Consider the following 26,347-nt stretch of genomic DNA (forward strand, 5'->3'; position numbering starts at 1 on the left):
TCTGACACATATAATTGTGCAAATATTGTAGGTGCTCAAGATTATAGAATTAGATTTCAACAAAGCTTTGTCCCTTTGTTTAAAACAGCAATAGCTTGGCCACTAGCCAGTCATAAAGGGAACCTTCCACCAGTTATACACATTTTGGCAATATGCACCCTCCCTCTGCAAGGTTTTCAGAAGTTAGATGAGTGTGCCATATTCATCCGATGGGAATTTATCTAGTCAACTTCCTGCAATGACATTGTCCAACCAACCAAAAGCTCAATCCCATCTACAGTGTTGAATGTACTGTTGCTGGTTTTAGAGCTTTCAAACATTGGCAGTCAATCCAGAAATTTTAGCAACATAGAAACTTTTGAGAGATTATGTACTGTATGCAAACAAAATATGAAACAATAAAACAAAGCATATTTACCAGATGTGTGTGCATTACTAATACTAATCCATTTGACTGGGGTGAGAGAGAGACCTGTTGCCACAAGAAAAAGGCAACCAGTGAAGAACAAAAACCATTGTAAATACAACCTATATTTATGTTTATTTATTTTCCCTTTTGTACATTAACTATTTGCACACCATTACAACACTGTATATAAACAGATGACAGTTGAAATGTCTTTATTATTTTGGAACTTTTGTAAGTAATGTTTACTGTACATTTTGTATTGTTTATTATCTATTTCACTTGCTTTGGCAATGTAAACATATGTGTCCCATGCCAATAAAGCCCCTTGAATTGAAATTGAATTGAGAGAGAGCATGCAGTAGCCTTTTAATGTGATTAGTTATGCAGTGTCAGATACATTCGTTTGATTTGTCAAATCCAAATCTGAAATGTGTTACATAATTTCTGCAAAGTGTATGTCATTGCTGTTACATGGAATATGTAAAGTCAGCAAACTTACATAAACCTGCAAACAACTTAATTCCGGTAGGTAGCGCCAACGGCGTCGCCGTTTTTTGAGTTATCGGTTTGCCGGCTGCCTCTTCCTCCTAGCGAGAGCCGCAGGTTGAACACATGAGTGTTAGCTTTTGCTAGTTTGCCATTGTATGCTTGCGTGATAAAAACTCAACAATTTAACTATTAAACGTGTTTAATCGTTATGTGATATCACCTAAGGACCAGCTACAAGATGAGTTTACTCGCCAAAATAGCAGAAATTGAGGCCGAGGTAAGTTAGCTAACGGTAGCGAATGCTAGCTGACGTTAGTTGTGATTCACGTTTTAGCTTGGCCACTTGACTAACGTTAAGGGAGCGAGCAACTATAGTTGGCTAAAGTTAACTTGGCCAATTGAGGATGTAACGTTACAATGGATTCCCCCCCGCCCCCCCCAAAAAATATATATATATTATATAACATAATATGATGGCAGACACCGAGTCTGCGCATAGCTGGATGTTATTTTGCTAAGAATTCTCAACTCTACGTTAGTCTATGCTTTTAGTTGGCTACAGTAGTTAACTTTGGCTGGCTATGTGTTATTATTGGCAGGGTAACTAGTTGTCTGAAGATACCAACCTTACCTTTACGCCACAGATGGAACAGTGAGCCAGATGTTTCACCGGATGTGTAAATCCGAAGCATTTGGTTGGCGTTTCCACTCACCACCAAATATGGTGACGAGAGGAAGTCCAGCTGTGGCCGTCAGTGGGAGAAGATAGATTTTGACCGAAATTCTGCTCATTTTCTCATCGATGAAACATTTGATCTCAATACAGTTTCCTGTTCCCAAACCCGTAAACTGTTATGGACAAAGTTTTTGTAGACTTTACCCTTTGCCATAGTTTTCATTTTTTGTTTATTTTTGGACTGCAAGGGCAAATTGAGTTATTGCACACGTGCAAATATATGGGTCATTCCATGTCATTTCAGCAAGCCATGACACCCACCATCTCAGATTGTTCTGAAATTGTTTCTTAAGTTAGAAACATAAGATTAGCTTTGTGAAACGTCATTTTGTTCATTTAATTTGATCTGAGAAATTAAGAAAATTGATTTCACCCAAATTGGCCCTTTTAATTTATAAGGATTCACATAATATTCCACAAATATAGTACCCAACATCCGATTCAATCCAAACTTATTCCTACCATTGAGTAAGACATGAGGAATCCAATAAAATGGTCAAAGGCCAGCTCCAGAACCCCCACCCGCCAATAACATCCCATCAACCAGTATGTATACAGAATCGGTTTTCTATGTCTAACAACTGGTATGGAGATGCGGCTTGGAGTATTGCTTCTTCTTGCTTTGTAATGTATTTCATGTGAATCTGAGGATCTTTAGTCCCCCCTGTTTAGATAAATTAGCCATTGAAGTCGTTTTGCATTATTTACCATGAATTCATGTTAAAGTACCATGTTTTACCCGCTAGATGCCGCTTTTCCTGCTACTGTTGCCACACCCTTCTATCAATTTTTCTTGTCTTGTGTTTATTTAAGGGATCACAACATTTTCTTTGCAACTTTGTGTAGAAAACTATTATCTTTTGCTCCCGATGAAAATAAATGTGGTGGTCAACCCAACTCTCTTTGAAAAGTCCAACAAATAGCAGCTCTCTGAGAGGGCTATCTGTATGGTGCAATTCTCATGTGAAGACTTTTCCTACAAAACCAAAACTTTGATGGAGAAATGGGATAGTGGCAAATCTTGTCACAACCCTAATAAAATAATACAATTATAAACCTTTGCATTGTAGTCATGTTTTTCAATACAATTATTAGAAAACATCTATATGTGTTTGGTGACCTTTTTATCATTTTATTGGATTCCTCATGTCTTACTAATTGGTAGGAAGAATTATGGCCCAAATCAGATGCTGGGTACTATATTTATTGAAGATTATATGTAACCTATTATGGCAAATTTTAGCGCAATCAAAACAAAATGTTTCAGGAATGCTAATCTTATCGGAGACAGTGTGTGTCAATCCTATTTATTATTAAAAATTTTTAATTGGAATGACTCACATGCTAGAACGTGCCAATAGGATCTCGCTATCTCTTGGCTCTGCCCACCTTGCTTGTTCTGGAAATGACAGTCTGTCTTTGGTTAGTTATAAAAAATCTTTGGTTACTTGTTTACACTGACCTGTGTCATGTAAAAATCTTCCCAGCCTGAAATTGTTCCCAATCGTTCTGATTGTAACGTTGTTGTAAAAATGTTCACAGTGTGAAATAATTTCACACACGTCTGTGTGGATGGCTAAACTGGTGCAGATGTTTCTCTCTGATTTAGATAGCATAATTAGCTGTAAACTGGTCAAGATGGCTTGTACTCAGAGGTGTGCCGTTTTAACTTGTATGTATAGCTAACTAACAAACAAGCACTGTCAATCGAAACCGTAGCTCCAAAGTCTTTGCAATCTATTAAACAAATATATACACTGCTCAAAAAAATAAAGGGAACACTTAAACAACACAATGTAACTCCAAGTCAATCACACTTCTGTGAAATCAAACTGTCCACTTAGGAAGCAACACTGATTGACAATACATTTCACATGCTGTTGTGCAAATGGAATAGACAACAGGTGGAAATTATAGGCAATTAGCAAGACACCCCCAATAAAGGAGTGGTTCTGCAGGTGGTGACCACAGACCACTTCTCAGTTCCTATGCTTCCTGGCTGATGTTTTGATCACTTTTGAATGCTGGCGGTGCTTTCACTCTAGTGGTAGCATGAGATAGAGTCTACAACCCACACAAGGGGCTCAGGTAGTGCTGCTCATCCAGGATGGCACATCAATGCGAGCTGTGGCAAGAAGGTTTGCTGTGTCTGTCAGTGTAGTGTCCAGAGCATGGAGGCGCTACCAGGAGAAAGGCCAGTACATCAGGAGACGTGGAGGGCAACAACCCAGGAGCAGGACCGCTACCTCCGACTTTGTGCAAGGAGGTGCACTGCCAGAGCCCTGCAAAATGACCTCCAGCAGGCCACAAATGTGCATGTGTCTGCTCAAACGGTCAGAAACAAACTCCATGAGGGTGGTATGAGGGCCCGACGTCCACAGGTGGCGGTTGTGCTTACAGCCCAACACCGTGCAGGACGTTTGGCATTTGCCAGAGAACACCAAGATTGGCAAGTTCGCCACTGGCACCCTGTGCTCTTCACAGATGAAAGCAGGTTCACACTGAGCACATGTGACAGACGTGACAGTCTGGAGACGCAGTGGAGAACGTTCTGCTGCCTACAACATCCTCCAGCATGACCGGTTTGGCGGTGGGTTAGTCATGGTGTGGGGTGGCATTTCTTTGGGGGGCCGCACAGCCCTCCATGTGCTCGCCAGAGGTAGCTTGACTGCCATTAGGTACCGAGTTGAGATCCTCAGACCCCTTGTGAGACCATATGCTTGTGCGGTTGGCCCTGGGTTCCTCCTAATGTAAGACAATGCTAGACCTCATGTGGCTAGAGTGTGTCAGCAGTTCCTGCAAGAGGAAGGCATTGATGCTATGGACTGGCCCGCCCGTTCTTCAGACCTGAATCCAATTGAGCACATCTGGGACATCATGTCTCCCTTGCACCACAGACTGTCCAGGAGTTGGCGGATGCTTTAGTCCAGGTCTGGGAGGAGATCCCTCAGGAGACCATCCGCCACCTCATCAGGAGCATGCCCAGGCGTTGTAGGGAGGTCATACAGATACGTGGAGTTGATACATTTGATTTCCATTGATCATTTTTGTGTGATTTTGTTGTCAGCACATTAAACTATGCAAAGAAAAAAGTATTTAAAAATAATATTTCATTCATTCAGATCTAGGATGTGTTATTTTAGTGTTCCCTTTATTTTTTGAGCAGTGTATAAATATATATATTTATAAAAATAATAAAATTTAAAAAAAATTAAATGTAAAAATTGATTAAAAAAAAGTCTCTCCTCATATCAACCCTCAGCACTTTGACGCGAGTCTGGGCATTTATATGCTGACCTCACACTTCACAAGCTTCTGATTGGTCAGAGTCAATACTCCTGGCCACCATTGATTGGCAGATGTGTGAAGCAAATGCGCGTGCCCACAGAACAGTTTTACGATGTGAGAGAAACAAGCTCAGCCATCCACATAAAGAGATGCGCGTGCAAGATGCGCGTGCAAATGTTCACCCTGGGAGACATTTTACAGCATGATGTCACAATCAGAACGATTGAGAACTATTTCATGCTGGGAAGATTTTTACATGACAATCTGCACTGGGGTCGGAACGCAATCATGGTTACATTATTTGTGTGGTCAAGATATGGGTTGGAAAATGTACCTCAATGCAGGGATAGGACATGCCACTGTACTGCAAATTTCTTTCAATCTATTCAACGTTTATTGGTCACGTACACAGATTTGAAGATGTTGCTGGTGCAGCAAAAATGCTTGTGTTTCTAGCTCCAACAGTGCAGTGATACGCACATAATCCAAGAATGAGCAATGTCAGAGTCCGGAACATAAATAGATATACACTGAGTGTACAAAACATTAGCAACACCCCTTTTGTTCTCAGAACAGACTCAATTCGTGATGGCATGGTCACTGCAAGGTGTCAAAAGCTTTCCACAGGGATGCGGGCCCATGTTGACTCCAATGCTTCCCATGGTTGTGTCAAGTTGGCTGGATGTCCTTTGGGTGGTGGACCATTCTTGATACACACATGAAACTGTTGAGCGTAAAAACCCAGCAGCGTTGCAGTTCTTGATACACTCAAACCGGTGTGCCTGGCACCTACAGTACTACCATACCCCGTTCAAAGCCACTTTAATCTTGTGTCTTGACCATTCACCCTCTAAATGGCACACATACACGTCTCAATGCTTGAAAATCCTTCTTTAACCTGTCTCCTCCCCTTCATCTGCACTGATTGAAGTGGATTTCACAGGTGACATCAATAAGGGATCATAGCTTTCTCCTGGTCAGTCTGTCATGGAAATAAAGGTGTTTGGAATGTTTTGTATACCGGCCAGTTTATTACGTACACCACCCCATTGTGGAGTGGCAGGTAGCCTAGTGGTTAGAGCATTAGACTAGTAACCGAAAGGTTGCAAGATCGAATCCCCAAGCTGACAAGGTAAAAAACTGTCGTTCTGCCCCTGAACAAGGCAGTTAACCCACTGTTCTTAGGCTGTCATTGAAAATAAGAATTTGTCCTTCACTGACTTTCCTAGTTAAATAAAGGTTAAAAAAATATATATATAAAAACATCACGAAAATGGATCATGTGGCTTGTTATGTGAAGCAGGCAGAATCAGCAAAACTAGTGACCTAAGCGACTTTGAGTATGGTATGATCGTCAGTGCCAAGCTCGCCAGATCCAGTATCTCAGAAATGGATGAGAGAGGTTGATGAGAGAGGTCGAAGGAGAATGGCAAAAATCATGCAAGCGAACAGGCGGCCACAAACAGACAAATAACAGCTTAGTACAATAGTGGTGTACAGAACAGCATCTTGGAACGCACAACTCGTTGATCCTTGTCACGGATGGGCTATTGCAGCAGATGACCACACCGGGTTCCACTCCTATCAGCTAAAAACACAAATTAGCGGCTCCAGTGGGCACGTGATCACCAACACTGGACAATTGAGAAGTTGAAAAACATTGCCTGGAACATGACAGTAAGTTTTGTTTACTTGAGTGGCCTGCACAGTCCCCAGACCTCAACCCAATAGAGCATCTTTGAGATGAGATGGAACCGGCTGATCGCAGCATGAATGTACCGCCGTCCAATCTGCAGCAACTGCGTGATGCCATTGCGTCAGCATGGACCAACATCCCTGTTTCCGACACCTTGTGGAATACCCTGAATAATTCAGTCTGTTCTCGAGGAAAGGGGGGCAAAAAAAATATTTAGTCAGCCACCAATTGTGCACGTTCTCCCACTTAAAAAGATGAGAGCCTGTAATTTTCATCATAGGGGCACTTCAACTATGACAGACAAAATGAGGGGAAAAAATCCAGAAAATCACATTGTAGGATTTTTAATTAATTTTTTTGCAAATTATTGTGGAAAATATGTATTTGGTCAATAACAAAAGTTTATCTCAATACTTTGTTATGTACCCTTTGTTGGCAATGACAGAGGTCAAACATTTCCTGTAAGTCTTCACAAGGTTTTCACACATTGTTGCTGGTATTTTGGCCCATTCCTCCATGCAGATCTCCTCTAGAGCAGTGATGTTTTGGGGCTGTTGCTGGGCAACACGGATTTTCAACTCCCTCCAAAGATTTTCTATGGGGTTGAGATCTGGAGACTGGCTAGGACACTCCAGGACCTTGAAATCCTTCTTATGAAGCCACTCCTTCATTGTCCGGGCGGTGTGTTTGGGATCATTGTCATGCTGAAAGACCCAGCCACGTTTCATCTTCAAGGTACTAAACGATATCATAACCGCCATCGATAAAAGACAGTACTGTGCAGCCGTCTTCATCAACCTGGCCAAGGCTTTCGACTCTGTCAATCAAGATATTCTTATCGGCAGACTCAGTAGCCTCGGTTTTTCTAATGACTGCCTTGCCTGGTTCACCAACTACTTTGCAGACAGAGTTCAGTGTGTCAAATCGGAGGGCATGTTGTCCGGTCCTCTGGCAGTCTCTATGGGGGTGCCACAGGGTTCAATTCTCGGGCCGACTCTTTTCTCTGTATATATCAATGATGTTGCTCTTGCTGCGGGCGATTCCCTGATCCACCTCTACGCAGACGACACCATTCTGTATACTTCTGGCCCTTCCTTGGACACTGTGCTATCTAACCTCCAAACAAGCTTCAATGCCATACAACACTCCTTCCGTGGCCTCCAACTGCTCTTAAACGCTAGTAAAACCAAATGCATGCTTTTCAACCGTTCGCTGCCTGCACCCGCATGCCCGACTAGCATCACCACCCTGGATGGTTCCGACCTAGAATATGTGGACATCTATAAGTACCTAGGTGTCTGGCTAGACTGTAAACTCTCCTTCCAGACTCATATCAAACATCTCCAATCTAAAATCAAATCTAGTCGGCTTTATATTCCGCAGCAAAGCCTCCTTCACTCACGCCGCCAAACTTACCCAAGTAAAACTGACTATCCTACCGATCCTCGACTTCGGCGATGTCATCTACAAAATAGCTTCCAATACTCTACTCAGCAAACTGGATGCAGTTTCACAATGCCATCCGTTTTGTTACTAAAGCACCTTGTACCACCCACCACTGCGACCTGTATGCTCTAGTCGGCTGGCCCTCGCTACATATTCGTCGCCACACCCACTGGCTCCAGGTCATCTACAAGTCCATGCTAGGTAAAGCTCCACCTTATCTCAGTTCACTGGTCACGATGGCAACACCCACCCGTAGCACGCGCTCCAGCAGGTGTATCTCACTGATCATCCCTAAAGCCAACACCTCATTTGGCCGCCTTTCGTTCCAGTTCTCTGCTGCCTGTGACTAGAACGAATTGCAAAAATCTCTGAAGTTGGAGACTTTTATCTCCCTCGCCAACTTCAAACATCTGCTATCTGAGCAGCTAACCGCTCGCTGCAGCTGTACATAGTCTATCGGTAAATAGTATACCCAATTTACCTACCTCATCCCCATACTGTTTATATCTATTTACTTTTCTGCTCTTTTGTACACCAGTATCTCTACCTGTACATGACCATCTGATCATTTATCACTCCAGTGTTAATCTGCTAAATTGTAATTATTCGCCTACCTCCTCATGCCTTTTGCACACAATGTATATACTCTTTTTTTTCTTTTTTTTTCTGCTGTGTTATTGACTTGTTAATTGTTTACTCCATGTGTAACTCTGTGTTGTCTGTTCACACTGCTATGCTTTATCTTGACCAGGTCGCAGTTGTAAATGAGAACTTGTTCTCAACTAGCCTACCTGGTTAAATAAAGGTAAAATAAATCAAAAATGCCCTTGCTGATGGAAGGAGGTTTTCACTCAAAATCTCACGATACATGGCCCCATTCATTCTTTCCTTTACACGGATCAGTCGTCCTGGTCCCTCTGCAGAAAAACAGCCCCAAAGCATGATGTTTCCACCCCCATGCTTCACAGTAGGTATGGTGTTCTTTGGATGCAACTCAGCATTCTTTGTCTTCCAAACACGACGAGTTGAGTTTACCAAAAAGTTATATTTTGGTTTCATCTGACCATATGACATTCTCCCAATCTTCTTCTGGATCATCCAAATGCTCTCTAGCCAACTTCAGACGGGCCTGGACATGTACTGGCTTAAGCAGGGGGACACGTCTGGCACTGCAGGATTTGAGTCCCTGGTGGCGTAGTGCGTTACTGATGTTAGGCTTTGTTACTTTGGTCCCAGTTCTCTGCAGGTCATTCACTAGGTCCCCCCGTGTGGTTCTGGGATTTTTGCTCACAGTTCTTGTGATCATTTTGACCCCACGGGGTGAGATCTTGCGTTGGAGCCCAAGATCGAGGGAGATTATCAGTGGTCTTGTATGTCTTCCATTTCCTAATAATTGCTCCCACAGTTGATTTCTTCAAACCAAGCTGCTTACCTATTGCAGATTCAGTCTTCCCAGCCTGGTGCAGGTCTACAATTTTGTTTCTGGTGTTCTTTGACAGCTCTTTGGTCTTGGCCATAGTGGAGTTTGGAGTGTGACTGTTTGAACAGGTGCCATTAATACAGGTAACAAGTGGAGGAGAGAGGAGCCTCTTAAAGAAGAAGTTATAGGTCTGTGAGAGCCAGAAATCCAGAGCCAGAAATCTTGCTTGTTTGTAGGTGACCAAATACTTATTTTCCGCCATAATTAATTTTGTCTGTCATAGTTGAAGTGTACCTATGATGAAAATTACAGGCCTCTCTCATCTTTTTAAGTGGGAGAACTTGCACAATTGGTGGCTGACTAAATACTTTTTTGCCCCACTGTATATATATATATAAACAGTATATGAATAGAAAAGGCATGTTTTTAGCACTCGAGTGGCGCAGCGGTCTAAGGCCGCTCCTAGTGGTATCTGGCTAGTATCAGTGATTAAGGTTCAGGGCAGGGTACTGGGCGGATGCCGGCTAATGGTGACTGTTTAACAGTCTGATGGGCTGGAGATAGAAGCTGTTTATCAGTCTCTCTGTCCCATTTTTGATGCACCTGCACTGTCTCCGCCTTCTAGATGGTAGCGGGGTGAACAGGCCGTGGCTCGGGTGGCTGAGGTCTTTGATGATCTTTTTGTTCTTCCTGTGACACCGGGTTGTGTAGATGTTCTGGGGGTCAAGCAGTGTGCCCCCAGTGATGCGATGGACTGATTGCACCACTCTTTGGAGAGCCCTGTGGTTGTGTAAGGTTCTGTATTTATTTTCTTAGTCAACCTTGTGTTCTGTTTCGTTGTGTCCTTGAACATAGCCCTGTCTTTCATTTTTGATCATTGATTTCACCTGTGTTAGTTACTCACCTGGTCTCATCAGCTCCTTATTTAGTTCAGTTCATTCTGTTTATGCCTTTTGTTCTTTTTGACTCTACTAAGCCTTTTCCTAGCTCGTTTGTGAGAACCAGTTATAGCCTTCAGTCCTAGTTTTGATTCACCTGCCTGTTTTTGACCATTGCCTGCCTGTGACCACGATTCCTACCTTCTGCGAAGGCGAAATAAACACCTGCCGCCCCCTGCGTGTGAATCTACACCTTTTTCTCCCTATTCATTACAATTTGCCTCATGCAGCGCGACACATCTCCTTCACATAGAGCTGATCAGGCTGTTGATTGTGGCCTGTGGAATGTTGTCCCACTCAACTTCAATGGCTGTGCAAAGTTTGTGGATATTGGCCGGAACTGGAACACGCTGTTGTGCAGAGCATCCCAAACTTGCTCAATGCGTGACATGTCTGGTAAGTATGCCGGCCATGGAAGAACTGGGAATTTTTTTGCCATCGATAAAATGCAATTGTGTTTGTTGTCCGTAGCCTATGCATGCCCATACCATAACCCCACTGCAACCATGTGGCACACTGTGTACAGATCCTTGCAAAATGGGGCCATGCATTTTTTTAACTAGGCAAGTCAGTTAAGAACAAATTCTTATTTTCAATGACGGCCTAGGAACAGGGCCTTGTTCAGGGGCAGAACGACAGATTTGTACCTTGTCAGCTCTGGGATTTGAACTTGCAACCTTTCGGTTACTAGCCCAACGCTCTAACCACTGGGCTCCCCTGCTGCCCAGCATTATCATGCTGAAACATGAGGTGATGGCGGTGGATGAATGGCACGACAATAGACCTCAGGATCTCGTCACACTATCTCTGTGCATTCAAATTGCCATCGATAAAATGCAATTGTGTTTGTTGTCCGTGGCCTATGCATGCCCATACCATAACCCCACTGCAACCATGTGGCACTCTGTTCACAACGTTGACATTAGCAAACCGCTCGTCCACACGAGACACCATCTGCCCCGTACAGTTGAAACTGGGATTAATCCGTGAAGAGCACACTTCTCCAGCGTGCCAGTGGCTATAGGAGGTGATCATTTGCACACTGAAGTTGGTTACGTTGCTGAACTGCAGTCAGGTCAAGAACATGGTGAGGACGATGAGCACGCAGATGAGCTTCCCTGAGACGGTTTCTAACAGCTTGTGCAGAAATTATTTTGTTGTGCAAACCCATAGTTTCATAAGCTGTCCAGGTGGCTGGTCTCAGACAATCCAGCAGGTGAAACAGCCGGATGTTGACTTCCTGGGCTGGCGTAGTTCCACGTGGTCTGCAGTTGTAAGTCCAGTTGGATTTACTAACGAGTTCTCTAAAATGAAGTTGGAGGTGGGTTATAGTAAAGAAATTAACATGAAATTCTCTGGCAAAAGCTCTGGTGGACATTCCTGCAGTCATTATGCCAATTGCATGCTCCCTCAATTTCTGACATCTGTGGGTTGTGTGACACAACTTCACATTTTAGAGTGGGCTATTTAATCAACTTCTTGATATGCCATACAGGTGGATGGATTATCGTGGCAAAGGAGAAATGCCCACTAACAGGGATGTAAACAAATTTGTGCACAAAATTTGAGAGAAATAAGCTTTTTCTGCAAATGGAACATTTCTGGGATCTTTTATTTCAGCTCATTAAACATGGGACAAACACTTTAAATGTTGCCATTTTATTTTTGTTCAGTATAATTTGGCAATACATCTCATGAATGCAATTATTTATGTCAGATAAACAAAGAAAATGGTTAAACACTTCATTGTGAGGCTAAATATAAAGGGCTGGAGAATGCATCTAAGTTAAAGTCAGATAAATGAAATACTGTAAAACTATTTGGTGGAATGTGCATTGTGGGTGCCCGAACGGGCAAGTGCAATTTTGTCTTGAAGACTACATATATTATTTGTACCTGTGCATTTGCGGGGCACAACAAAAAAGAAACCAGCCAAACATCTCAGTTCTTCTCCCTAAATTCCCTTTCCCTTATAATTGGTTAGCCTTTAACTACCCTAAGCATAGCCAGGTTCCACATGGAAAATATGCAATAACATTTGTTTGATAAGTGACCAAAACATCAGCCAGGAAGCATAGGAACTGAGAAGTGGTCTGTGGTCACCACCTGCAGAACCACTCCTTTATTGGTGGTGTCTTGCTAATTGCCTATAATTTCCAACTGTTGTCTATTCCATTTGCACAACAGCATGTGACATTTATTGTCATTCAGTGTTGCTTCCTAAGTGGACAGTTTGATTCACAGAAGTGTGATTGACTTTGTGTTGTTTAAGTGTTCCCTTTATTTTTTTGAGCAGTGATTTTTTTTTTACATACACTTAGGTTGGAGTCATTATAACACTTGTTTTTCAACCGCTCCACAACTTTCTTGTTAACAAACTATGGTTTTGGCAAGTCGGTTAGGACATCTACTTTGTGCATGACACAAGAAAATTTTCCAACGGTTGTTTACAGACAGATCATTTAACTTATAATTAACTGTATCACAATTCCAGTGGGTCAGAAGTTTACATACACTAAGTTGGCTGTGCCTTTTAAACAGCTTGGAAAATTGCTTTAGAAGCTTCTGAATTTGAGTCAATTGGAGGTGTACCTATGGATGTATTTCAAGGCCTACCTTCAAACTCAGTGCCTCTTTGCTTGACATCATGGGGAAATCAAAAGAAATCTGCCAAGACCTCAGAAAAAAATTTGTAGACATGTAGACAATTGTAGTCTGGTTCATCCTTGGGAGCAATTTCCATATGCCTGAAGGTACCATGTTGATCTGTACAAACAATAGTACGCAAGTATAAACACCGTGGGACCACGTAGCCGTCATGCTGCTCAGGAAGGAGACACGTTCTGTCTCCTAGAGATGAACGTACGTTGGTGCAAAAAGTGCAAATAAATCCCAAAACAACAGCAAAGGACCTTGTGAAGATGCTGAAGGAAACCGGTACTAAAGTATCTATATCAACAGTAAAAACAAGTCCTATATCGACATAACCTGAAAGGCCGCTTAGCAAGGAAGAAGCCACTGCTCCAAAACCACTATTAAAAAAAAGCAAGACTACGTTTTTTTGTAGAAATGTCCTCTGGTCTGATGAAACAAAAATATAACTTTTTGGCCATAATGACCATTGTTATGTTTGGAGGAAAAGGGTTGCAAGCCGAAGAACACCATCCCAACTGTGAAGCATAGGGGTGGCAGCATCATGTTGTGGGGGTGCTTTGCTGAAGGAGGGACTGGTGCACTTCACAAAATTGATGGCATCATGAGGATGAAAAATTATGTGGATATATTGAAGCAACATCTCAAGACATCAGTCGGGAAGTTAAAGCTTGGTCGCAAATGGGTCTTCCAAATGTACAATGACCCCAAGCATACTTCCAAAGTTGTGGCAAAATGGCTTAAGGAGAACAAGGTCCAGCTATTGGAGTGGCCATCACAAAGCCCTGACCTCAATCATTTAGAAAATTTGAGGGCAGAACTGAAAAAGCATGTGCGAGCAAGGAGGCCTACAAACCTGACTCAGTTACACCAGCTCTGTCAGGAGAAATGGGCCAAAATTCACCCAACTTATTGTGGGAAGCTTGTGGAAGGCTACCTGAAACGTTTGACCCAAGATAAACAATTTAAAGGCAATGCTACCAAATACTAATTGAGTGTGTAAACTTCTGACCACTGGGAATGTGATGAAAGAAATAAAAGCAGAAATAAAATAACTCTACTATTATTCTGACATTTCACATTCTTAAAATAAAGTGGTGATCCTAACTGACCTAAGACAGGGAATTTTAACTAAGATTAAATGTCAGGAATTGAGTTGAAAAACTGAGTTTAAATGTATTTGGCTAAGGTGTATGTAAACTTCCGACTTCAACTGTATATACAGTGCCTTGCGAAAGTATTCGGCCCCCTTGAACTTTGCGACCTTTTGCCACATTTCAGGCTTCAAACATAAAGATATAAAACTGTATTTTTTTGTGAAGAATCAACAACAAGTTAGACACAATCATGAAGTGGAACGACATTTATTGGATATTTCAAACTTTTTTAACAAATCAAAAACTGAAAAATTGGGCGTGCAAAATTATTCAGCCCCTTTACTTTCAGTGCAGCAAACTCTCTCCAGAAGTTCAGTGAGGATCTCTGAATGATCCAATGGTGACCTAAATGACTAATGATGATAAATACAATCCACCTGTGTGTAATCAAGTCTCCGTATAAATGCACCTGCACTGTGATAGTCTCAGAAGTCCATTAAAAGCGCAGAGAGCATCATGAAGAACAAGGAACACACCAGGCAGGTCCGAGATACTGTTGTGAAGAAGTTTAAAGCCGGATTTGGATACAAAAAGATTTCCCAAGCTTTAAACATCCCAAGGAGCACTGTGCAAGCGATAATATTGAAATGGAAGGAGTATCAGACCACTGCAAATCTACCAAGACCTGGCCGTCCCTCTAAACTTTCAGCTCATACAAGGAGAAGACTGATCAGAGATGCAGCCAAGAGGCCGATGATTACTCTGGATGAACTGCAGAGATCTACAGCTGAGGTGGGAGACTCTGTCCATAGGACAACAATCAGTCAGTCGTATATTGCACAAATCTGGCCTTTATGGAAGAGTGGCAAGAAGAAAGCCATTTCTTAAAGATATCCATAAAAAGTGTCGTTTAAAGTTTGCCACAAGCCACCTGGGAGACACACCAAACATGTGGAAGAAAGTGCTCTGGTCAGATGAAACCAAAATTGAACTTTTTGGCAACAATGCAAAACGTTACGTTTGGCATAAAAGCAACACAGCTGAACACACCATCCCCACTGTCAAACATGGTGGTGGCAGCATCATGGTTTGGGCCTGCTTTTCTTCAGCAGGGACAGGGAAGATGGTTAAAATTGATGGGAAGATGGATGGAGCCAAATACAGGACCATTCTGGAAGAAAACCTGATGGAGTCTGCAAAAGACCTGAGACTGGGACGGAGATTTGTCTTCCAACAAGACAATGATCCAAAACATAAAGCAAAATCTACAATGGAATGGTTCAAAAATAAACATATCCAGGTGTTAGAATGGCCAAGTCAAAGTCCAGACCTGAATCCAATCGAGAATCTGTGGAAAGAACTGAAAACTGCTGTTCACAAATGCTCTCCATCCAACCTCACTGAGCTCTAGCTGTTTTGCAAGGAGGAATGGGAAAAAAATTCAGTCTCGGTGTGCAAAACTGATAGAGACATACCCCAAGCGACTTACAGCTGTAATCGCAGCAAAAGGTGGCGCTACAAAGTATTAACTTAAGGGGGCTGAATAATTTTGCACGCCCAATTTTTCAGTTTTTGATTTGTTAAAAAAGTTTGAAATATCCAATAAATGTCGTTCCACTTCATGATTGTGTCCCACTTGTTGTTGATTCTTCACAAAAAAATACAGTTTTATATCTTTATGTTTGAAGCCTGAAATGTGGCAAAAGGTCGCAAAGTTCAAGGGGGCCGAATACTTTCGCAAGGCACTGTATACTACCATCAAATCAAATCAAATTTTATTTGTCACATACACATGGTTAGCAGATGTTAATGCGAGTGTAGCGAAATGCTTGTGCTTCTAGTTCCGACAATGCAGTAATAACAAGTAATCTAACTAACAATTCCAAAACTACTGTCTTGTACACAGTGTAAGGGGATAAAGAATATGTACATAAGGATATATGAATGAGTGATGGTACAGAGCAGCATAGGCAAGATACAGTAGATGGTATCGAGTACAGTATGTACAAATGAGATGAGTATGTAAACAAAGTGGCATAGTTTAAAGTGGCTAGTGATACATGTATTACATAAGGATACAGTCGATGATATAGAGTACAGTATATACATATGCATATGAGATGAATAATGTAGGGTAAGTAACATTATATAAGGTAGCATTGTTTAAAGTGGCTAGTGATATATTTGCATCATTTCCCATCAATTCCCATTATTAAAGTGGCTGGAGTTGAGTCAGTGTCAGTGTGTTGGCAGCAGCCACTCAGTGTTAGTGGTGGCTGTTTAACAGTCTGATGGCCTTGAGATAGAAGCTGTTTTTCAGTCTCTCGGTCCCAGCTTTGATGCACCTGTACTGACCTCGCCTTCTGGATGATAGCGGGGTGAACAGGCAGTGGCTCGGGTGGTTGATGTCCTTGATGATCTTTATGGCCTTCCTGTGACATCGAGTGGTGTAGGTGTCCTGGAGGGCAGGTAGTTTGCCCCCGGTGATGCGTTGTGCAGACCTCACTACCCTCTGGAGAGCCTTACGGTTGAGGGCGGTGCAGTTGCCATACCAGGCGGTGATACAGCCCGCCAGGATGCTCTCGATTGTGCATCTGTAGAAGTTTGTGAGTGCTTTTGGTGACAAGCCAAATTTCTTCAGCCTCCTGAGGTTGAAGAGGCGCTGCTGCGCCTTCTTCACGATGCTGTCTGTGTGAGTGGACCAATTCAGTTTGTCTGTGATGTGTATGCCGAGGAACTTAAAACTTGCTACCCTCTCCACTACTGTTCCATCGATGTGGATAGGGGGGTGTTCCCTCTGCTGTTTCCTGAAGTCCACAATCATCTCCTTAGTTTTGTTGACGTTGAGTGTGAGGTTATTTTCCTGACACCACACTCCGAGGGCCCTCACCTCCTCCCTGTAGGCCGTCTCGTCGTTGTTGGTAATCAAGCCTACCACTGTTGTGTCGTCCGCAAACTTGATGATTGAGTTCGAGGCGTGCATGGCCACGCAGTCGTGGGTGAACAGGGAGTACAGGAGAGGGCTCAGAACGCACCCTTGTGGGGCCCCAGTGTTGAGGATCAGCGGGGAGGAGATGTTGTTGCCTACCCTCACCACCTGGGGGCGGCCCGTCAGGAAGTCCAGTACCCAGTTGCACAGGGCGGGGTCGAGACCCAGGGTCTCGAGCTTGATGACGAGTTTGGAGGGTACTATGGTGTTGAATGCCGAGCTGTAGTCGATGAACAGCATTTTCACATAGGTATTCCTCTTGTCCAGATGGGTTAGGGCAGTGTGCAGTGTGGTTGAGATTGCATCGTCTGTGGACCTATTTGGGCGGTAAGCAAATTGGAGTGGGTCTAGGGTGTCAGGTAGGGTGGAGGTGATATGGTCCTTGACTAGTCTCTCAAAGCACTTCATGATGACGGATGTGAGTGCTACGGGGCGGTAGTCGTTTAGCTCAGTTACCTTAGCTTTCTTGGGAACAGGAACAATGGTGGCCCTCTTGAAGCATGTGGGAACAGCAGACTGGTAGCATCCCAGAGTCGTCTCTTCCCTTTTGACATTGAGACTGGTGTTTTGCGGGTACTCTTTAATGAAGCTGCCAGTTGAGGACTTGTGAGGTGTCTGTTTCTCAAACTAGACACTCTAATGTACTTGTCCTCTTGCTCAGTTGTGCACCGGGACCTCCCACTCCTCTTTCTATTCTGGTTAAATCCAGTTTGTGCTGTTCTGTGGAGCGAGTAGTACACAGTGTGGTATGAGATCTTCAGCTTCTTGGCAATTGTCTCGCATGGAAGTTCTTTGTTTCTGGCCATTTTGAGCCTGTAATCGAACCCACAAATGCTGATGCTCCAGATACTCAACTAGTCTAAAGAAGGCCCGTTTTATTGCTTCTTTAATCAGAACAAGAGTTTTCAGCTGTGCTAACATAATTGCAAAAGGGTTTTCTAATGATCAATTAGCCTTTTAAAATGATAAACTTGGATTAGCTAACACAACGTGCCATTGGAACACAGGAGTGATGGTTGCTGATAATGGGCCTCTGTACGCCTATGTAGATATTCCATTTAAAAAATCAGCCGTTTCCTGAAACAATAGTCATTTACAACATTAACAATGTCTACACTGTATTTCTGATCAATTTGATGTTATTTTAATGGACAAAAAATGTATTTACTTTTCTTTTTAAATCTTCTAAATGGAGCATTGTGGATAAAGGTAAAATTTGCACTACAGTGGCATATCCCATCCCTGCATTGAGGTACGTTTTTCGACCCATGTATCGCGCCAGCTCCACGGTGTCTTAATGCAACCATGATTACGTTCTGACCTCAGTGCAGCTCAGTATAAACAAGTGTAATGGTAGTGTTGGTGTCATGATGACAATATGTTTTCTTTATTAGTGATCAGTCGAAATCCAGCCATCACACAACTTGGCTCTGAACAAGTAGGCCTAGCTAATATTCTAGTTCCGATTGTTGTATTGTGTAGAATATGAATGGATTAAAGCATCCTCTCTGTGTTGGGTAGATGGCTCGGACTCAGAAGAACAAAGCCACATCTAACCACTTGGGGCTGCTCAAAGCTCGCCTGGCCAAGATGAGGAGAGAACTTATCACACCAAAGGGAGGCAGTGGAGGAGGCACAGGGGAAGGTGAGTCCTGACTCCTGATCATCGTTCACTTTTAGAATGTGTCCCTTTGCTACACAACAGTGCAGTGGAGATGTAGCAAGTTGAGATTTACAAGCTCATGACACATTGTAATGAATACTAATGTGTCACTCTGTTGTATAGGCTTTGATGTGGCAAAAACAGGTGACGCCCGTATCGGGTTTGTAGGCTTCCCCTCAGTGGGCAAGTCTACTTTACTAAGTAACCTGGCAGGGGTGTACTCAGAAGTGGCGGCCTATGAGTTTACCACCCTCACCACAGTACCAGGAGTGATCCGCTACAAGGGTGCCAAAATACAGGTACTTTACATGCATCTTGTACCTTTCACACGGCACCTTAAGGCCAACAGAGGCCAATCTGTAACAATTGTGTTTATTTTTCTATTTAAGATGTTTTACTATTAGGATGCGTATTCTACTTTTGTGTCTCCAAGCTCCTGGATCTTCCAGGTATCATCGAGGGGGCCAAAGATGGCAAGGGCAGAGGACGACAGGTCATCGCAGGTGAGAGCCATCAGTGAAGCATCAGAACCATACACAAACTACATGTGATAGTTTAGAGCACTCACATACCTTGAAGGTAGTTTGTAACTGTGGTCTTTCTCTTCCCAGTGGCTCGGACCTGCAACCTGATCCTCATAGTGTTGGATGTCCTGAAGCCTCTGGGCCACAAGAAGCTGATTGAACACGAGCTGGAGGGCTTCGGAATCCGCCTCAACAAGCAGCCGCCCAACATCGGCTTCAAGAAGAAGGACAAAGGAGGTATCAACTTCACCGTCACAGTACGTGTGTTTAACACAAAGGTTTCACGTCCAGCTCAATCTGTCCCCATTTCTCTCTGTGTCTCTGTCTCTTTTTACAGCTGGCTTACTCTGGTGTTATTCCTGTCTCTCTCCTTCTCTCCAGTGTCCACAGAGTGAGCTGGATGGTGACGCAGTGAAGAGCATCCTGGCCGAGTACAAGATCCACAACGCTGACATCACCCTGCGCAGCGACTCCACTGCCGATGACCTCATCGACGTGGTGGAGGGAAACCGGTAAGCAGCTGAGCACTTCTACAAACTCAGGGATGTAATCTTCCTGATTAAGCAGGAATTAATGTTTTTCTGACATAATCCTCCATTCATCTAGAATTGGGTCTGACCTATACCCCTTAGCCAAAAAGACTTCTATACCCCATTCCAAAGTATGGTCAACGTTCCCCTACAGACCTGCTGACATACATGCTCTGTTTAATCCCACCAGAGTGTACATCCCCTGTATTTATGTGCTCAACAAAATCGACCAGATCTCCATTGAAGAGCTGGACATCATCTACAAGGTACCCCACTGCGTGCCCATCTCTGCCCATTCCCGCTGGAACTTTGATGACCTACTGGAGAAGATGTGGGACTACCTGCACCTAGTGCGCATGTAAGGAGGCACCTAACAGCCCCTAGAAGAGACATATAGGGTTATTGGAATCCATATTACACTGCTTGGATAAATGTGTGGTTTGTGTCTAAATTAATACATTATTTGAATGTGTTGTCCCCCAGATACACCAAACCCAAAGGCCAGCTTCCTGACTACACATCTCCAGTCGTTCTACCTACTGAACATACTGCAGTGGAGGACTTCTGTCTGAAGATTCATAAAAGCCTCCTCAAAGAATTAAAATAGTGAGTACTATACTATTAGCTAATGGCTTTTGTGCTTCTTGTTGATGTTTTGGAAAAGACTGAGGTATACCCACCCCAGTATTTAACCGATTAAAGCAACAATCTGTAATAAATAATGTCCTTAAAACATTTAAAAATCATCAAATGCACTTAGCTGCCACTAGGTGTCCAATGATAACGGTTGAATTACCCTACAAGGGAGAGCACAGCACACAGACACATATGACACAATGTTGCACCTGCCTGGCATTTTTCTAACACTCGGTCTTCCTGTCCTTTCAGTGCTCTGGTATGGGGTGCTTCAGTGAAACACAACCCCCAGAAGGTGGGAAAAGACCATGTCATGGAAGATGAGGATGTAATCCAGCTGGTGAAAAAGTAAAAGTCTCCTGACTCTCTGCATCATGAACCGAGAACATCTGTCTTCGTTGTTCTCAATTTTATGTTGGAATTTTCAAAGTGAAAATAAAAATGATATGAATGTCAATGTTACATTTCCCTCCCTCATTTACGCCCGTATGTGATTCAAAACATCCATCGAAGAGGCCTTGAATCAAAAAATAATATCAAATAAACACCAGAAAAATGACTGACCTTTTTAATATGGAGTCATCGTCTTTTATTTTAGATCATTATAAAGGTCATTGGGTTTATGCCTGGAAAGATGCAATGTTATTCATGTTGAACAAATCTGAATTAACATAACTTCCTAACATTCACATTTTCCTTCATATGAAATACATCCAAATCCTGTCCAAGTGACATGGGTGTGTCCTGCTCCTGCTCTGTCTATACTTTCACTGGAGAGACAGTTCTTATGAAATACATCCTAAAACACAGTGGGTGTATTCTATCTCCATCTCCTCTGGAAGTCAAGCCATACCTCTTACCCAATACAACGGCTTTAAAGTCCTGTCGGGCACTGATTTATATAACATTGATAATACAGTCAGTCAGGCTGGCATCCAACCCCCTCTCCAGCACGGACAGTCTCTAAGGTTAATCAGTTCATTCACTCAGACGCAGTCTGGGGACATTCTACCCCAGCTGTTCAGAAACACCGATAACCCACAGTAGTGAATAGCATTGTATCAGATCTTGAAGCGCTTTGGTGTGTATGGATTATTTAATGCCGATGTGTAGCAACCCAGCTGTATGAGATGGATCAGCCATTTTGTGTCAGAAGTCGCCACGTTAGCATTTTTGGGGAGGGGGGGGTTAGATGGATAGCATGATAGGGTCAGGTGGGAAATTTGCTCAGGACACTCAATAAAGTGCTGCCATGTGTTAATAATCACAGAACGTTTCACAGGTCAGGACACATCTGATCAAATTTGATTTCAAAATAGCTTTTTATAACCTAATTTAGGCTACATGTCACGTTCTAGCATTTTATCTGAACCTATAAGCATACCATATCTGTCTATGATGTAGGGTGGTATGGGCATGGTATAGCCTGCTCAGCAACCGGTAATTGTGAATTTTGAATTGATCACTGCCTTTTAAAAAATTTGGCCAGAGTAAAGTCATAACTGAACACCATTATTATCAAGGCATACATACATTATGACACACACCCTTATTGCTCACACAAAATATTTACTTTTTAAATTGAAATGTTTCCACATGTTTGATTATTGTTTAGCGTTTTTTTTTTTTTTATAACAATGTGTTCACTCCACAGTAGCATTTCTAAAATGAAAGCAATCAATATATTGCTTTAACTGAATTTTTATAACAGGGGACTGAACACATCCAATGATAACAGATCTAACCAATAACACCTGCTTGATCAATGTTTGTGTGGAATTAGGGTGTATTTGCAAGAAAGTATTATTTTCAATTTGACTAATGTTCAGGTGAAGGACAAATCTGCCACATAAAGGGAAACCTGGCATTTGCCCTCAACACTTCCTGCAACCACTCCAATGGCTTGAATATTACTTTATCTACAGTGTATTCGATGTTGGAGTCTCCAATCTTTTTTGAGACAGAATGGCCACTTTCTGCAGAGGTTTAGACAGCAGTGGCTGGCTGGAGCGGCAGGAGCGACGTTTCTCAGGACAACGCCCCTCCCCCACCCCATTCCCCCTTTAAATTATAGCAGCACTTTAGCTAATGAAAGAGTTGAAGACCGGGCACTAATAAAAGCCATTAAGTGAATAAAGCACTTCCCCCTCAAACGAAATTAAAGAATCTGCCCCTTCGGAGAGGGGCGGACTCTGTATTAATATTTATGAAATGCGGAAACATGCCCCCCCCCTCATACCACATCCAATCCCACCCTGCCCGAGTCCTTCTCGCCAGTCCACCTATCCCAGGAGAAAATCCCTAACCCCTCCTAACTTGAAGGAGGGGCCGGAGGTGCGGGCTTAGGGGGGTGTTGGAGGAGATGTAGTCAAGACAGTCTGTCTCCAGTTGAGCTTGGTGGTACTAGAGGCGAGACACCCAGCTCAGAGGAGCACCCGCTCTTCCTCACGACCCTCAACTACCCCACCAAGCTGGGCGTCCCACCATCGGCTATGGGGCGAGAGGATTCATGGACAGACCAGTTTGGAGGCAGTGACTTTCCAGTGACAGCAGTCGGAATGCTTCAAAGACGGCTGAGCTATAATGGATGGGTGAAGTATAACGGGTGAGGTTTATTGAAATTCAGAATGTTTTAGTTTTATATTTGCAGAATTTTCTTGATATCCTTCCTTCCTTGACTTCCTGAATCGTGGTCCACAGTACCCCTGGGTTGACAGCTATTTGAGATTTCTGTCATGCCTTCAATGGAAGAGGACAAAGATGATAGTTCATGCAAGTCCTATGAACGGAGGGAGACAAATTAAACTTTCTCCTATCTCATATACAGTGTACTCTATAAATGGTGAGGTTTCAGCTTAGTTTGAAAGACCTTAGTTTAGGACACAGATACATTGACATTATTAAAACAACAAAAATCCACCAAATTAAGGTAAGATAGCATGTATAAATCAAATGTCCATGGATAATAACCATAATATAACCACATCTCATCGACCATGATACCATCCCGCCACCTTTGTCCACCTTTGTCCATCTGAAACATCATCAAATACCTGCAAGGACACCTCTGTTTTTGTAGGGACGTTTTCCCTGCACACGTCAACATTCCATAGACAATCTTTCCCTATATTTTCACGACTAGTCTGTTAACCAAACCCCATTGCTCATCGCTCTATACACTAGTTGTCAGTCACTCTCCCATGCACACATATCTTTTCTCATTTCATCACACAAAGTGGTTCAGTTGTCAGAGCTTAACTTCATTATCACTGAAACTCTTCCAATTTCAATAAGGGGAAATGGAAAGGATGGAAGTAACAAGATTTCCAAACCCACTGATGGGACTGTCCTCACAGGTCTTTCAGAGAAATCATTCGTTATCCATCTGTGGAGGTCATTATTTCTTAGTGACTGACCGTTGACTTTGAGTCCTGGTGACAAATAACCAGGTTTGGACCATAATTTCAAAAGCAGTTGAGTCTCAGGTCTGATGAGTTAGCAAATTTCTACTGATGATATGGCTGTATCTGCTGTTCCGAGCTGTTCCCGAGCTGTTCCATCTGTCCTTGGATGTTTAGACTATTCTTTGTCCATTAGCTGGAAGACCTAAGAGCTGGTCCTCTTTAGGAGATATTGATGTTCTTTAACAAGATGACCATCTTTCTTCCAAACTCTATTTTCATTGATTCCCCGTAACACAGTAGTAATTTCATTAACAAACTCTTCTTGTTGGCCTGTTTTTATTCATATTATGTAAATGTTCTAATCTTTCACCATTTGAACTGTGTAATTGTATGTGTTTTATGTTTTTTTTTGTACGAAGTTATCTGATGGGGTGGGGTGCGAAGGATGGGAGGGCGGAGTTTTGTCGCAGTTTATGCGCAGGAAGGGCGGTGCCCGCTTTTCACCGCAGTGAGAGTGTGACCTATGACTAATTCTTTTTTGTAATTTTGCAGATAGCCGCACTATATAACGAACACTGCCCTTGTGTCTCAATAGTATGTAAGGCGGTGTCATTTGGGTCCATCCCTCCCCAGGTCTGCAACCCTCCCTGATGCCAGTGGACACCCACCACTTCTCCTCCTGGGCTATCAATGCCGTAGAGCTTTGGTGTTATCCTTAAATCACAAATGGAGTTGGAAGACCAAAGGATCAAGAAATAGCATATTCTGGTGGCACAGTCTTCATTTCATGATTTTAGAGCTGATTACCATATTCTCCATGATTTTTTGGGGGGATTCTTTTTTTTTTTTACAGGATTCTAATTGTGTAGTTAAGATAATTGAGCTCTACCATCCCACCTAAATCGACCAGAATGATCCTGGTCCAACATAACCTCCAATGGCTGTATATCTCTGCCCAGGACCCCATTGTGCTTGATCTAACCATGCAGTACTTCTCCTGTCCATGGTGGTGCCAAGCACTTTGGAGGCTTGCGAGCACTCTCCACACTGCATCCTTAATTGGATGTAAAAGATCCCTACATGTAGTGACTTCGGAAAGTATTCAGACCCATTGACTTTTTCCACATTTTGTTACGTTACAGCTTTATTCTAAAATTGATTACATTACATTTTTCCCCTCATCAATCTACACACAATAGCCCATAATGACAAAGCAACAACGTGTTTTACAATTTTTTCATAATTTATATAAAATAATAAAATGAAATATTACATTTACATAAGAATCCAGACCCTTTACTCAATTCTTTATTGAAGCACCTTTGGCAGCAATTACAGCATCAAGTCTTCTTGGATATGACGCTACAAGCTTGACACACCTGTATTTGGGGAGTTTCTCCCATTCTTCTCTGCAAATCCTCTAAAGCTTTGTCAGGTTGGATGTGGAGTGTTGCTGCACAGCTATTTTCAGGTCTTTCCAGAGATGTTCGATCGGGTTCAAGTCCGGGCTCTGGCTGGACTTGTCCCGAAGCCACTCCTGCATTGTCTTGGCTGTGTGCTTAGGGTCGTTGTCCTGTTGGAAGGTGAACCTTCACCCCCGTCTGTGGTCCGGAGCGCTCTGCAGCAGGTTTTCATCAATGATCTCTCTGGACTTTGCTCCGTTCATCTTTCCCTCGATCCTGACTAGTCTCCCAGTCCCTGCCGCTGAAAAACATCCCCACAGCATGATGCTGCCACCAGGCTTCACCGTAGGGATGGGGCCAGGTTTCCTCCAGAAGTGACGCTTGGCATTCAGGTCAAATAATTAAATCTTGGTTATCAGACCAGAGAATCTTGTTTCTCATGCTACGAAAGTCCTTTAGGTGCCTTTTGACAAACTCTACGCGGGCTGTCATCTGCCTTTTCCTGAGGAGTGGCTTTCCGTCTGGCCACTCTACCATAAAGGCCTGATTGGTGGAGTGCTGCAGAGATGGTTGACCTTCTGGAAGGATTTCTCATCTCCACAGAGGAACTCTGGAGCTCTGTCAGAGTGATCATCAGGCTCTTGGTCACCTCCCTGACCAAGGCCCTTCTCCTCCGATTGCTCTGACATGCACTGTCAACTGTGGGACCTTATATAGACAGGTGTGTGCCTTTTCAAATAGTATCCAATCAATTGAATTTACCACAGGTTTACTCCAATCAAGTTGTAGAAACATCTCAAGGAGGATCAATGGAAACAGGATGCACCTGAGCTCAAGTTCGAGTCTCATAGCAAAGGGTCTGAATAATGATGTAAATAAGGTATTTCTGTTTTTTTCTTTTGAATAAATTTGCAAACATTTCAAAAATCTGTTTTCGCTTTGTCATTATGGGGTATTGTGTGTAGATTGCTGAGGATTTAAAAAAAATGTTTTATTCAATTTTAAACTAAGGCTGTAACGTTACAAA

At 42.9% G+C, this 26,347-nt stretch overlaps 1 protein-coding gene across 1 annotated transcript; it reads left to right on the forward strand.

Moving 5' to 3' along the window:
- The first annotated feature begins 973 nt into the window (after positions 1 to 973).
- On the forward strand, positions 974 to 21,083 carry LOC139387937 (developmentally-regulated GTP-binding protein 1). Its single transcript, XM_071134332.1, has 9 exons — positions 974 to 1,175; positions 18,682 to 18,805; positions 18,947 to 19,122; positions 19,257 to 19,326; positions 19,435 to 19,604; positions 19,729 to 19,859; positions 20,068 to 20,235; positions 20,361 to 20,483; positions 20,766 to 21,083. Exons 1-9 carry the CDS (start codon positions 1,137 to 1,139, stop codon positions 20,863 to 20,865), a joined length of 1,101 nt encoding a protein of 366 aa, XP_070990433.1. The 5' UTR covers positions 974 to 1,136; the 3' UTR covers positions 20,866 to 21,083.
- Positions 21,084 to 26,347: the final 5,264 nt, after the last annotated feature.

The sequence above is a fragment of the Oncorhynchus clarkii genome, chromosome 29, assembly GCF_045791955.1.
Source record: "Oncorhynchus clarkii lewisi isolate Uvic-CL-2024 chromosome 29, UVic_Ocla_1.0, whole genome shotgun sequence".
NCBI lineage: Eukaryota > Metazoa > Chordata > Actinopteri > Salmoniformes > Salmonidae > Oncorhynchus > Oncorhynchus clarkii.

Coding starts and splice junctions, on each gene's coding strand:
- LOC139387937 (XM_071134332.1), top strand. CDS start 1,137: ATGAGTTTACTCGCCAAAATAGCAGAAATTGAGGCCGAG. Junction 18,806..18,946: donor TGGAGGAGGCACAGGGGAAG/GTGAGTCCTGAC, acceptor TCTGTTGTATAG/GCTTTGATGTGGCAAAAACA. Junction 19,860..20,067: donor GACGTGGTGGAGGGAAACCG/GTAAGCAGCTGA, acceptor TAATCCCACCAG/AGTGTACATCCCCTGTATTT.